We start from the raw sequence: 15077 nt of genomic DNA, 5'->3' as shown, positions 1-15077 counted from the left end.
AAAGTCTCATAATATTTATTGCTATGGAATGTCCATAAAATAACATGAAACATAATCCAATATATTCATTCTCTTGAACAATAAATACAACCAAACTGAAAAATATCACAGGTACGATATTGTCAAAAGTCCAGTTAAGATTTCATAGTTTTGCAGTATTTGATCATTGGGTCACTAGTGGACGGATAAACACAAATCATGATGGACGGATGAAAGCATCAATTAGTGACTCTGTCATAATGTTCCTTGTCCTGGGGCCTGTTTCACAAACTCTTGTAAGTCAAAGATCTGGTAACTTTTCTCATGCAGTATGTTACAGTATAGGGGTATAGTATGTTACAGTATAGGAGATGCGAATGCTACGAGAAAAGACAGGCTTATGAGAGTTTTATGAAACAGGGCCTCTGCAATGTAAGTTTCAGTGTGCATAATGATGTTCAAATGTGCATGTATCATGGCCAAAACCCCCAAAGTTTCCCTTTTTGAGCACATCTATGAACACGGTAGGAATGCCATGGCATTTTTTGGTATATTTACTTCTGTAAATAACCTGTACTTCAGTTATTTAAAACAGCAACTAAGTAGCAGTTAATCCTTGAAAGAGTGGATTCAGTAAGTGAAGCACAACCAAATTCATTGTTTTGGCATATATAACTGACTTACTCAGGTAGTGACAGAGAATATGGCCCACCAACAGAAAAACTGAAGACCAGTTTGAGTGAATGAGCATTCTGATCAGGAGATCAATACTACAGTTTCCAAAACCAATCCCTGGGGTTTTTTAGAACAAAAATTCAATCACTAAGAACATCTTCCCTCGTATGGAGAGTGCAAATCAAAACGTCATCATTGTCATGATCTATCTCAGAATGTTAATGCAGTTTCTTTGGAATGAGGTCAGTACTGCAGTGCTGGTCACTCTGTGATGACCATGGCCCTGACGATGACCTTGTACTGTTCTGTGATGTCTCCCTTCAATGTGATGATCACTGAACCTTCTGTGGGGACAGTGGGCTGGAGAAAGAATCAAAATAGTGATGTAAACAGGGAATCACGACATATTATTTGAACTTGAACAGAAAACCTGTCTCAAGGGAAACATCTCTTGAACCTTGCTGAGCTTTTTGTTTTGTTTTTTAGTGATTTGTGTCATACTTAACAATATATATGTGTCCCTAAAAAGCAGCCCAAGATTTTGGCTATGCGTAGCATCATCCATGTTCCTAAATATATTATGTACTTAGTCTTTGAGGATATTTGTTTAGTTTGTTGATGAATGATGAACTCCACATGCAGCAATAGTCAAGGTATGTGATAGTGGCCTGTGTATATTCAGCTCCAAGAGAGGCAGGTTTGTTGACACAATTTAAATCAAGTCACTGGTCCTTAATACCTAATCCAGTCAAGATGCTCCTTTGAACAGGAAAGGCAGTAGGGGACATTCACCTTTACAATAGACTGAATGTATGTGTAAAGAAATGGTAAAAAATTTAGTACTTGTGCCTTTTTCCATCCATTTTTGACAAATACTGTGGCAAACTAATAACCCATTTGGGATCCTTGTCAATTCTACTTACATCATATCCTGATGGTGGTGTCCATGTTATAGTGATAGGCTTTCTGGTGCCAGCTTCTATCATTCCCTGTTGAAACATAATAATACAAGGTCACCACACACTTTGACATTCCTGTAAATAACATCCTCCAACCATGTGGCAAAAATCACAAACTGGAAACAATAAGTGTTGTTGAACCACTGCCTTTGTGTAGTATTTTATACATGTATATTTTGTTGCTAAAATATAGAGATCTGGGTTTTTGTCTTAGAGTTCTACAGTTATTTCTTACAGCTTACAGTCAGTTATTTTGACATTTTTGTGTTTATTTACAAAATAGCAAGCAATTCAATAGTTGTTTTGAGAAAACCTGATCTGTAAAGTGAAACATTAAACTGGTACCTTTAGGTTCATGTTTTCATACATTTCACATCTAATACATGTTACAACACTTAAAATAAGGGGTTTTTTTTTCAAACTTCAGTATGATCTCAATGATTTTGACTAACCCTCTGAGGGTCCATGTTGAATCCTTTAGCCTGCAACAACTGCAGGTTCTCGACCTGGAACTCTCCATTCTGAAATGCATAAACAGTGATCAGCACTATCTGCAAGACACAATTCACCCTATCAGTGATAACTGGAATTTATTCCAACTTTTGTATTTTATCCTAACATTGTTCTTGTCCTTTTCGATGGCAGCCTGTCAAAATGTATTAAAGTCTGGATCTGTCAACCAGTGTTTGAGATCATGAGCAATGAAGTACACAACAGGTGCTCTGACATCATCAACCAGTTGACACATGGTAACCACCAGATGTTTGGCAAGCTTGACAAGCCTGGTAAACCTGTTGTGAACTTATTTTCAATTTCCAACTATATTCAATTACTGTCACTATTTCAATACATGCCACATGTTTCTAGAATGATCAAAACCTCACGATGGAATATATGTCAAATCAGTTAACTAGTGTGAAGTTTGTTACAGTTGTGATCACATTTACAAAGTTCAATTCTTCATATTGGAAAATATTTTGGGTAGAGTCCCCACAGGGATTTGAACCCACACTCTCAGAGTAAGGCACCTTATTTGCCAAGAAAGACTATGACCTTACCTACTCAGCCATTAGGGCTTCCACAAAATAGAAGCCAGACAACTAATAGTCCATATCACTTACTTTGGTCACTGAGAAGTGTTACTAAGTCACAAGCATCCAAAATCAAGGATTTGGAAAGGTAGGGGGCCATGGGCCATTTTGCACATTAGAATGAAACATGGCCCATCAAAATTTGGAAGTTTACTATTGATACAAGGGCTGTGGCAAATTCAAAATTCAGGAAATGGCTAATAATCCTGAAAATGGCCCATTGTCAAAGTTCTCTTTCCCAATCCCTGAAAATGGTGTTTTCATGAAAATCATACTGTATTTTAAACTGGTGTTTTAAACATTGTGTGTTCCTTTTAAAGTTTCATTAGAGTGTAAACATCATTTTGCTGTTCACAAATATGTAAATTTCTGCTGATATGTTGGTGGCAAGCGACTGCTGTTTCATAAGCTTCATCATGTGCTCTGCAATCAGTTGGAGAGACACTGGGAAAATCTTTTTTGAGTGGCATTTAGAATTTGTTTTGAGAAACAGTGGGGAGAGTTCTATGGTTATACAGCTTTAAATCATTAATAAGATGCTGTATATCTACACAACTCTCCCTTCTGCCATTTTGCACATGCACAGAGCACTCTCATCAAATGAAGTGTACAAACGGCATTCGAAAGACATATATAGTAGACTATATATAGTACTAGGGTAGGGTCTATACACCTATATGTCTTTCGAATGCCATTTGTAAGCAATACAAGTCCCTGTGGTTGCAACAATATTTTCTGGGTGCAAGGGAAATGGAGACTTTTTGTTAACAGATATTCAAATCAACATGTCACATAAACTAGACTCAAAGCAAAGCTGTAAAGGGTGTTTAATCAATATTTTGCTTTGCTGAGGTTGTTTTTGCCCACAATATACGTGACTATATTGTTTTGATTGCTATGTTTCGGGGGATGTCTAATAACAATTTTGTATCAGTGATCATTGTTATACACAAACACCTTCAAAATTTGAAATACCAAAATGCAAATCCGCAATAGGAGGTTAACTCTCTTGTGAGGATGCACATGAAACTCTCATCAATATTTGATGAATGAATATCAAGTAAACATTAACACAAGCATCTATTTCATTCAATTTAAGAACTTCAGTTTGTGCAATGATGTTAATTGAATTCTGTACATTCCATCATGGATATATAACAACATATAAGGTGGACATAACACACTTGCTCACTGATGATGCAGTTCTTCTGGAAGACTGCACTCACTGACAAGATTCAGGAGAGAGCAAAACACTGAACAACCATGAGACAGTGTGGAAGTGTCATGTGGTTCGATGTACCATTTGTTACAACATCTCTGTCATGCTCACTATCAAACAAATTTCGTATCAATATGGTGATGGATTTTATGGAAAAACATGTACAATGTGAATGTCCCCACACACACACACACACCCAACCCCCAACCTCACCCCATCCCATCCCACTGTAAAATTTTTGTACAAAGTGGGGTATAAAAAGTGACATTTTGTATCCTATCCCTGCATGTCATGAATTACATTCCCCCCAACACACACTGATAGATGTGATGACATGCCCTTCCCTTAGTCAGAACAAAATGGCTGCCCCCAACCCCCTTAAAAGCATCATCCTCCTTCAAGCCAAAAATTATGAACAGTCCCTTAATAGCTTTCATAAGATGGAAAACTGAAATATTGGAACAATGTAGTGTACATACTATTGAAACATGGACCTGAAACAGGAAAATGTGCTGTGTCAGGGATACTTGCTGATGTACAGTCATGCATGTAAGTGTGCTGGCTAAATGTGCTTTTTTTAGTGGGTTAAGTGCATGTCTTGCAGAGTTATATCCCCTACCTACCTTCTTTCCTTCCTGGATGCCGAAGATGGCGGAGAAATAACACAATACATTGGGATGAGCGCACGCCATGCAATCAGATGTTGGTTGAAGCGTTAGGTGAGGGGAGACAATCATGGTTGGCACACATTAATATAAGGCAAAACATTCATCACAAATCAGGGGTTAAAAATCATTGAAAGTCGCTGACTGTTTGAAAACAACTTCCCTTGCCAAGATCACTGAGTTCAATGACAATGCTGCACAACTGTACTGAATCAAAATATCATAAAATGTGCATTCAATTTTCAGTTGTAACATACATTAGCATGACAAATTTTTTGCTGACAAAGTTTGTTTCATGTTTTATACACCAATGGAACTTCTTGTAAAGTTTTAAAGACATCAACGACTTACAATTCTTTAACCCCTGCAGTAATAAAGAGCAAAAACATCAGTATTCATGCATCAGTGTGATCAGATAGACAGATATAGTTCACAGAAGATCTCTAAATGGTTATTTATTCAGTAATTAAAAACTGTTCAACTAACTGTTATTAACCAAACTCAGTTAATTGGTCTGATTCAACATCAATTCTAAATTTATTGAGATTTCAGTTGTGACGATATCTGTCTATAAGAGCATTACAAACTGTGATAAATTCATGTATTATAAATATATAATCAATATGGCATAAAATAGCATTAGGCATCATCATTTATTTTGTTTTGTTTTTGTTTTTAAGACGCTGCAGTATTCAAGACATGGGTCTCAGCCATAAAGGAAAGTTCAAGAAATACAGGGTCACAAAAGAAAGGCATCCTTTGCCCTTTTGTCTCATAAAAATTAAATACTTCATTAACTACTGCAAATAAGTAGTTGTACTATGATATAATACTAAACTATGACAGGTGTCATCTAGGCATATGCTATTCTTTCCAAAATATGTAATCTTTTGGGGAAAAAAGATAACTTTTTACATCTCACAAACTAATCTTACAATTAAAACCCTATCTTAAACAAAATCCTTTCCGTATTCAAAGGAAATCCCTACTAAGGGAGAATATTTCGTACCATTGTACTGACTCTAACATGAAGTTGTGTCCTTATCAAAGAGTGATGATAGCAAAAAAGTTGAAGAAGTATTTTGTTCAGTGGTTTTGTGAAGCGGACAAACGCTCTCCCAGAAATCCAAAAGAAATATCAGTAAAGTAGAGTTATTGTGCTAATTAATAACTTGCCTGACACCAGATACCTGAAACATTGTCATGACAAAGGCAGACATGAGTTAGCACCTTGCCATATGGTCAACTTTCTACAATGGAAATAAGTAAACTTCCAACCTGCATGCCTTTGATTTACTACAAAGTCGACAACCCTACTTAATGAAACGTGCTGATGTGCAATGTGTTAGAAATTTAAAAACTCATTGACATTTCTTCCAAACTTGCCAACTTCTAGTATTTACAATCCAAACATGTTGCATGGTAATATGGCTTTTAAGTTTAATGTAAGGGGTTCAGGTGGGTCAGAGGTCAAAGGTGGACTGCAGTATTACCTTACACACAGACACACATACATGCATGCACACTCACAAACAAACACTATGAGCCATTTGAATAACTATCCCAGGCTGCTCACTCTCATACTCACTCAATGATGGGTGTGTTTCTAATTCCAAATCTTTTCAGGTGTTGGCAAGTATGCAAGACGTCAAACTTATTAGTATGCTGGTGTGTTAATAATTCAAACATAAGGATGCCAGAATGATTACATCAAAAATTTAAACTTATTTATTTATGCTTATCAGTAAGCAAATTTGTTAATAATTGTACACCAAAATTCACTGTGTTCTGTAATCTGACTGGTTGAAAAACATGACTGAATGATTTCAACATATTGTGACATAAAGCTGGAATAACGTCATAAATGAGCAGTCACAGATGCTGCCATGGGAACCAGCTGAAATGGCCAGGTGATTACACTTCACTGCTGTACCCGTATTCGATGTAAATGAGTTCAGACAGTAAAACCCATGCGGGACTTTTGGTTTATTTTGTGTTTACAATTGTCAATAAACATCATGTGTTGCTAATTTCTGGGTGTTATTGAGCATTTGAAGCAAGATTACATTTCATTTGAAACTTCTGACTGACACTGTCAGTTCCAAATGAATTCCCATGCTTCAAACGCTCAATAAGATCCAGAAATTGGACAACACATGAGGTTTATCTCCTAAATAATCACATCAGCTTCTTCAAAAAATACAAAGTGAGTGACTCATACCTCATATTAATGAAAAATATTTGTTTGCAAAAGAAACATTTATGACACCTTAGAATGGTTTCAACAACTGCTTGAACACAAATGGCTATGTAACAGTAAACATTAGCTTCATGTTCATTTTAAAATTTATTGAGAAATACATCATGGAATAATCATGTGCAAAATATACCTCTGAGATTAGATTATTCACTTTAAGAGGCATCAAGATCAAGGAATCACTGACGACAAGCAACAGTCTACAGACATCCAGGACTTTTTTCAGAACACATCGGGATCAAATTGGAAAAACAAACACAGGTTCTAGTGTATGGGGGAAAAAGGGAAAGGTGTTCACAGCAATCAACCTTGCAACTGAGAGAATGGGGGAGCCTGAGGCTCATAATCTGTTCAGAATAACTCTGAATGTAGCCCAGAGACTAGAGTTCAGAGCCCAGAGCCCAGAGCCCAGAGCCCAGAGCCCAGAGCCTGGAGCCTGCAGCAATGAGCCTTGAACCTGGAGGCCGACCTTACCTTTTTCTGACTGACTGCCATCGTCCTGACACAGCCAACATATATGTCCCTGGTGGCTACCATGTACTCGTCATCCTTGGCAACGCTGGATAATGTGACAAGCAGAGGCTTGATGGATGGTTTCACTTCTGCAAGACAACACAGAGGTGTGGGATTATCAGATAACATACTGTTTGGAAACAATACATGATGAAACACTGCACAATTTTTAATCATCTTGCATGTAATGGTGGTTCAAATTCTTCTTGTCTTCATTTTTAACTTGACATATGAAAGCAACCAGTTGAAAATGTTCAAATCTTGGGAACCTACATTTGCCTTAAGTTGATACCAACTCCACAAAATGTGTGAAAACAGGTTGTGTAAGTATGCAATTTCAATTTCTTGCACTCTTCAAAGTTTAAAATAGCTGTCCACGTGATGAGACTTTTCACAGCAGTTTGCATTCATGTGATAAAATGTGTGGTCTATATCAAGGAATTAAGGAGCACGATCCTGTGTCTGTCAAGAAATAGAGTTCAACAACAATCACAAGTACTGATTTACTAATTCAGTGAATATAATCACAAATAAAGATGACATATACCCTCCGTATCCTCCTCTGTGGGAACTGGAACAAATGATAGAGACTCAACATCCGGAGTTAGCTCCTCTCCACCCTCAAGGTACATGATATGATCTTTGGATACACCGCTTAACTGGAAAAAGTGACTCTCCTCCTGAAATGAAATCGCAGACAGTTTGAAAGAATGAATGTTATTTTACCCATCAATCACTAATATTTCAAGGCAGGAACTAAATGAGCAAGTCTTTGCGAGGCAATACAGCCATCCCCTACCTGAACAGTGATTCAAATCCCCTAACAAAATATAACTGGGTTATGATATAAAAAGATGATCAAAAAAGCATTTTGTTCCTTTTCGCAGAGCCCTAATAGTAAAGCAATGTCGGTAAAATGATTTTGGCCCAAGATTCCCTAAAATTCCTTATACCATTCATAACTCCTCAAATTAACATAGGGAGTGCAAACACAGTGAAACGGGAACCCTGTATAATCTGATATTGATATTGATGCATATTTCATGTGTTCGCAAATAGAAGGTATTACTTAAACTGGAGGCCTTTTGAGTATCACTATGTTTACTTTCTGTACAAATGAGTGTCTCTTGGTGGCAGATCCAGAATTTTGAAAAAATGGTATGCACATTTAACAATTAACGTGTCTGAAAAACTGGAGGAATGCAAATAGTCCTAACATGTCTCTGTCTTTGCTTCTTGCTTTGTTTGATTAAAAAACGTTTACTGAGGAACATGGCAGCTAATGTAACATCATAACATTCCATGGAATCTGACTTTTAGCCATGCAAAAAAAGCTGACACCAACTGTCAAGGATAAAGATGACTCTATCGTTATGACCCACTGATGCAACAGTTTTGACACAAACTCAGTAGTTTCATCTTGTAATATACACAACTTCTGAGTACCAAGATATTTAGTAAATCTCTTTCTCATAGTGTAACATATTTCTCTATCAGTCTCTCTATCAGTTTCACAATAAATTCACTGAAATCAAAGTTCCTTGTTAGTCAGTGTTTTCCTGCTCATGTTTTATGTTCTTTGGTGCTATCTAACATACTGCAGCATCTTTCTCTGACTTACTTGATTGAAGAGTTCTATTCGAACACCATCGGAGTAGTGGTCACTGGCATGGTCAGGAGCAAAGGTGACCAGGATTTCTTTGGAAGCACCTGTCATCACATTCAACACATGAAGAAGCTGCATGATATTTCTAAGTCCATATACCACACACACAAAAGTCCATATACCACAGACACAAAAGTCCATATACCACAGACACAAAAGTCCATATACCACAGACACAAAAGTCCATATACCACAGACACAAAACATGGGAACTGATGTAATGATGGTGAGGGTGTCATGACAATAAATATCTGTAAAACATCAATATCCAGTGTGTTTTCCATTGATGGCATTCTGGTGACTAACTTACACATGTTGCCCTTGGAACTGGCTATCATCAATCCCTGAAGAACTATCCCAAACCAAGCCATGCTGGCAGATGCTGTGTATTTCACATGTACCAAATGCACCCAGTAACATCCCACTGGGACATGTCATGGGGCTGAGTGGGCCAGTCTGGTATCCTCATCTCAGACAATCTGACAACCTGGGCATGATGTTGTCAGGTTCTGCCATTATTAACTTCAAAATGTCTGCACTTCTTTCGGCTAAAAAGTTAGCAGAACAATCCGTATTCTATCAATACTATGAGTATCTAAAACATCTGTGTTACAGCTTCACAGGTTTGGCAGTGTTAAGCAGCAATGACAACATGGATTAATTACCATTGTCAGAGCAGTCTGTACCTACCGGCTTCTATTGTGCCTTCTGATGGAACCAGGTCAAACACGTTTTGACCATTATTATTCTGAGTTCCTGAAAAGGAAGATAAGAGAATTGTGCAATTATGATGAAATTAGAAGGCTGCTGGGATGCTGAATTGACCTAAGCATTACACAGTACATAATCCATCGTTCACATTAATGTCAAGTATATATCCTCATCTTTAGATGTCACTCAATGAGGTAAAAATGTTGTTTCACAAACAAAGCCAAATATCCTCTCTCTAGTTTAGTTTGGCACCACACTCAGCAATATTCCACCTATATGGCTGCAGTCTGTAAACAACTGAGTCTTCACAGTCCAGTGATCAACAGCATGAGCATCAACATGCATAAGTGGGAACCAATGATGTGTGAACCAAGTAAGCGAGTCTGACCACCCGATCCTCTTTGTCACCTCTTACAACAACCATGGGTTACTGAAGGCCAATATGCTAACCCGGACCTTCATGTGGGCTTTGATGACAAAGGAGGGGTGATGATGATGATGATGATGATGATGATGATGATGATGATGATGATGATGATGATGATGATGATGATGATGATGACTTACCAACAAATACTTTTCTAGATTTGTCCTTGTCTACAAAGCAGGGTACCTGCTGACTCTTCGCATGCCGGAGGAGGGAGAGACTGTCCATCTTAATCACATAGTCAATGGACAAGGAGGATGTGTTGTGGATCTGAAAAGAGGAACATGCATTGTTTGAGGTGAAATGGAGCTAAAGGATTATATTCAACATTTCTGCATTTAAATGACGCTTATACGTTATGGGTGTGTCGTGTGGTGTTGGTGTGGAGTGGTATGGTGTTGGGTGTGGTGAGGTGTGTTTGTATGTCGGTTGGTGGATGGGTGTGTGGTGTGGCGTGGCGTGGCGTGGCGTGGCGTGGCGTGGCGTGGCGTGGCGTGGCGTGGCGTGGCGTGGCGTGGTGTGGTTGTATGTGGTGTGATGTGATGTATGTGTGTGTGTGTGTGAGAGAGAGAGATGTGTGTGTTTGGGTAGGCGGTTGTGCACTTATACCAGTCCTAACTAATGTTATTCCATGGAGATACATCTCCACATGGTGTTGAGATCCCAATCCATCCAGTCCCTCTGTTGCACACAGAAAGTACCTTCAAAGTACCCACCTTAAAAGGCTTCTCCACATACTCCCCAGACAGTACAGAGCCCATATCAAACAACTGTGAGTCAATGGACAGGTTGACGATGGGACTGACACCCCGCCCAGTCAGTGTCAGGTACAAGGTTGCTGTAGGACTATGTATCTCAAAAACTTCATGGAACTGGAAAACAGAAATATCTTGAGTACAAAATGCTGCAATTACCGGTGTTAAGTGTTGTGGTTCTACATTGAAGAGCCAATCAAAATAAACTGTCTGTATGACTCTACAAAGCTGTACTTTCTGAAAAGATATGTGACCTGCACATAAGAAAATGCAGTGTCAGCAATTGCATCTCCAGATGTACTGATATACTACACATTGAAAGTTAGAAAGTGTTTTTTCTTCTTTTCATGCCAAAAAACACTTTAACTGAAACTAGGCTCTTACAAGTCATGACCTGAAAAACAACAGTTGAGATGACATGAATTGGGGTTCAGCTTCATACTCAAAATTACTGCACTTATATTGCACTTATACAGCACATGCATGTATGTACATGAGTGTATGTAGCTGTGTACTTGAGGCCTGCTGAGATACTGTGCCACTGTGTCATATATTTACATCACCCAAACAACCAATGCAGCAAGATGAGTCAGGCAGAATAACAACAAGTATCACCTCTTGTTTAGGTGTGACCAGAGACCATATAATAGATATTATATGGTCTCTGGTGTGACTTAACCAGACGGTGCCATGTGGTCCTGTGAACACAGCTCAGGTTACGAAATCGGACAGTCCTTGAATTGGTGACCGTGTTTGGCAGCTTGACTCCTGAGAGTTTCTAGGACTTCAGTCCTGCCTCACAACGAAGCACATGTGATACATGTGGTCTCATCTTAGACAAGTGAGCTTGTTCAAAATTAGCTCTGTTCACCCAGCAGAAAATGGGTACCCGGTGGAATAAGTCAGGTAACTATAACCTTCTAGCACCTAACAGGCAGCTTGGGTTGTGCAGGGTAATGAGAATCAACCAACAGTCAGAAAACTAGACTGTGGATGTGTCCATAATGACATGAATAAATTACATCACACTGACCACTCTGCCTGCTGTTGGAGTAAAGGATATAACAGCTGTGTGTGTGGCCCCTGGCGTCAGCATCCGGAGAGCGTTCAGGTTCTGGAATGGTCCTGTTGTGTCCAGCAGTGACGCTTGAAGCTAGGTCGTGTAAAGGATCATTGTCTATGCAGTCTACACCAACTGATGCAACCAAAAAGATGGAAATTCAAAATGTCTGGACACCATTCTTTCCAATATTCTCTGGTCTCATGACATGTCGCATTCAGCAAAATAAACAGTTTCAAGATCACCTACAAAACATGCTTCAAACATTCAAATGTTATGAGGGTCTATAGTCTATGTCGTAAAGTGCTATGAAAACACTGTGTGGATCTAGATATCTGGTCTCATTATCATTTATGTTGCCAAGAATTATCTTGTCCAAATTAAGTTGGGCAGTGGAGTAGACCAGTGGTCCACTCATCAGTCTGAAGACCTAAGTTTTATTCTCCTCACGGGTACAAAGAGTGAAGCCCATTTCTGGTGTCCCCTACCAAGATATTGCTGGAATATTGCCAAAAGCGATGTAAAGCCATCCCACTTACTCACCCAGATTTCAGTTCTACAGGTCATGACTTTCAGCTTGAATATTGCTGAGTACAAACAGTAATACAAGTCAGAAAGGATACTTCCAGGTTTCTGTCTGAAATGTTCTGTATTGTGACCGACTTGGTTGTATGTTGACCGATAGACACTTCACCAAAGTCCAGTGTGGTCTTGCCATTGTCAGAGATGACCACGATGGGTGGCTTGACCACTGGGCAGTGCACCTCTAGGTACAGAGTGTTGTGGATACTGTGTCAGAGAATGGAGAAAATCAGCTTCAACTAACAGTTTACTTGTTATAGGTACATGTACAAACTAATTATTCAAATATCTTTCACCTCAGACTTTTTTACCAAAGTACCATCCCGTTTAAAGGCACTATCACTCCATTCAACAGCAAGTCAGGTTTGACCATATCAAAGGAATACAATATGTGATGCAAACTCGAGATATGACACCAGATATGCTCGTTTATTGTTGTATGTTACTGACTTTGTGTCAGTAACAGTACTGCTGACCACACACTACTGATCTGCTGAGTCATATTACAAAACAAGGTCATTATGGAAAGCAACATTTTCTGACATGTGCATGGTAGCTTGGATTCAAACCATGAACTTGATCAAAAGTCAAACGGCTTGTCCTCATGACCAAAGAGGTAAGATGACAAGATGCAGGATGACTTCATGTTCTGCTATATGAGGTGCCTATAGCAAGCATGGGCTGTGTCATTCACTGCTTTGAAGTATACTCTACCTGTAGGGCAGCTCTCGTGGATTGCCGCATGTCCCTGAGGCCACGTAGCATGGCACAGTGTAAGTCTTGAAGCCTCCCTTGTATTGCCGCAGTAGAGATCCTATAGCAGCAGCATAAGCTGCAGAGCTGGACATACATGCAGAGAAGCTAATTAAGTACGAACTGCCAACAAGTAGCTAGAATAATGCTCAGTGTGGAACATCAAATAAGCAATGGATACCAGCTATTAGGCATGTATATCTGGTCCAACTTGATCTCACAATAGTGTTTCAAGTTTTATAAATGTCACAGCCAAACCTTCCAACGAAATAGAAATTGTTAGCATTTCATTCAAATTTGCCTCACATTAGAAGACTAAATGAAAAAGAGTATCTTGATGACTCTGTGGGTGCTTGAACAAGAGTTGAGAATTGGTTAAAATCTCACAATAGATGATTGGTCCATTCCAACCGATAATCATTGTAAAAATTGGTTAGTGTCATTTTTGAGGTTTTCCTATTCATGTTGCTCTTGCAGTTAAGTACAACAGGGTGCAACTTGCTGCTTTAAAGTGATGAGTATTACATCATGAACATGTTCCTTCTGGGGTCTTCGAGAAATATCCAGTCATGACTTATCCCTTAGTGAAATGAGTTTTCTAACAATTAAACACATTTTCAGGCTCTGACGATTTCTAAGATATGTTCCATCATCAAGTGTTTGAAAGACTACCACACAAAATCATCTGTGTTCGATTGTGAGAAAATGTGATCGATTATTTGGTCATTTGGTGGCTGTGACCAATCTTTGATTATTTAAAATAATTGGAATACCACTGGTTTGAACATGTGAAAAACAGAATGAAAATATGTTTTCAAAGAGGACAAACATGATGAGAAAATTAAGAAGTCAGTGTATGTGACAAACATTTTTCTGTTTCAGTTTTTTACTTTTACTTTGACTTGTGGATATCAAATATTTTGTACTTCTCATCCAGTGTTTACTTGCATCTACTCCAAATGGCCTCAGTCGTTGAGCCTCAGCCTTGACACAACTACTCACTCTTTGCTGATAGAGTCTGGATCTGGTGGTGTAACAGTTTGAGGTTTGGCAACTGAAGACCCTGCTCCTGGTGCCTGCGGAGACTGGCCTTTGCCCTTCCCTGCAGGTTTTGGGGAGACCTTCCCCTTGGCTGGTTTCTTAACTGCAGCTGCAGCCTTCTAAAGAGGAATAAACATATTTACATGCAACAAGATTTTCTGGGAAATCGGCTTTAGAGTGAGATTTTCTGTTTTGTGACCTTGACCTTTAACTTGCTGACTGCATGTGCCAAAATCATTCCCAAAGTCCACTGCATACTTCTAATATCAATAATCACTTTGCCATATTCAATATATATTTGAACTACATATGTAAAATTTCATTTCTGCATGCACTCTTGCAAAACCTGTTGTGAACACTGCTCAGTGGTGACCTTGACCTTGGACACTGTCATTTGGAGAAACATGTATACAAAAGTTAGGTAACTGAACAGACTCCTGCCTCAGGACATAACAATCATTAAATGTTTCAAAAAAGGTCAACGATGACCTTGATCTTTCACTCAGCCTGACCAAAACCTTTTCTTATTGAACTTGACAAAACCCTATGTTATTTTGTGCATTTTGTTCCTCTAAATTGGATGTCCCTCTGACCTTTTAATGATAAGTGATATAATAATTCAGAATTGGAAGAGGAACATCATGCTAAAATTGTTGAAGTCACTAGAAAATCATCAGTGGTTGCAGCAGTCAAATTCAACCAAAAATGTTAAAGACAGGCTGCT

General features: G+C 38.7%; 1 protein-coding gene across 2 annotated transcripts in view; it reads right to left on the bottom strand.

Moving 5' to 3' along the window:
* The window catches only part of LOC137268477 (cilia- and flagella-associated protein 74-like), a 43437-nt gene continuing 28360 nt past the window's right edge, over positions 1 to 15077 (bottom strand). Inside the window, exons 31-43 of one of the 2 annotated variants that reach the window (XR_010955035.1) lie at positions 14315 to 14472; positions 13274 to 13399; positions 12601 to 12766; positions 11951 to 12070; positions 10879 to 11034; positions 10303 to 10432; positions 9715 to 9780; positions 8980 to 9068; positions 7906 to 8038; positions 7315 to 7447; positions 2066 to 2134; positions 1578 to 1643; positions 1 to 1014 (exon numbers count right to left, since the gene is read on the bottom strand). Coding sequence is in view for 1 of the 2 variants with exons in the window: in XM_067803043.1 (XP_067659144.1) it covers positions 916 to 1014; positions 1578 to 1643; positions 2066 to 2134; positions 7320 to 7447; positions 7906 to 8038; positions 8980 to 9068; positions 9715 to 9780; positions 10303 to 10432; positions 10879 to 11034; positions 11951 to 12070; positions 12601 to 12766; positions 13274 to 13399; positions 14315 to 14472 (1506 nt within the window). In the remaining variant the exon portion in view is untranslated. The remainder of the gene's footprint in view (positions 1015 to 1577; positions 1644 to 2065; positions 2135 to 7314; positions 7448 to 7905; positions 8039 to 8979; positions 9069 to 9714; positions 9781 to 10302; positions 10433 to 10878; positions 11035 to 11950; positions 12071 to 12600; positions 12767 to 13273; positions 13400 to 14314; positions 14473 to 15077) is intronic. The other variant, XM_067803043.1, reaches the window with a different exon arrangement.

This window comes from Haliotis asinina, chromosome 16 (genome assembly GCF_037392515.1).
Source record: "Haliotis asinina isolate JCU_RB_2024 chromosome 16, JCU_Hal_asi_v2, whole genome shotgun sequence".
Classification (NCBI taxonomy): Eukaryota; Metazoa; Mollusca; class Gastropoda; order Lepetellida; family Haliotidae; genus Haliotis; species Haliotis asinina.
The sequence above is the reverse complement of the archived record's forward strand: the minus strand, read 5'-3'. Positions and strand labels throughout refer to the sequence as shown.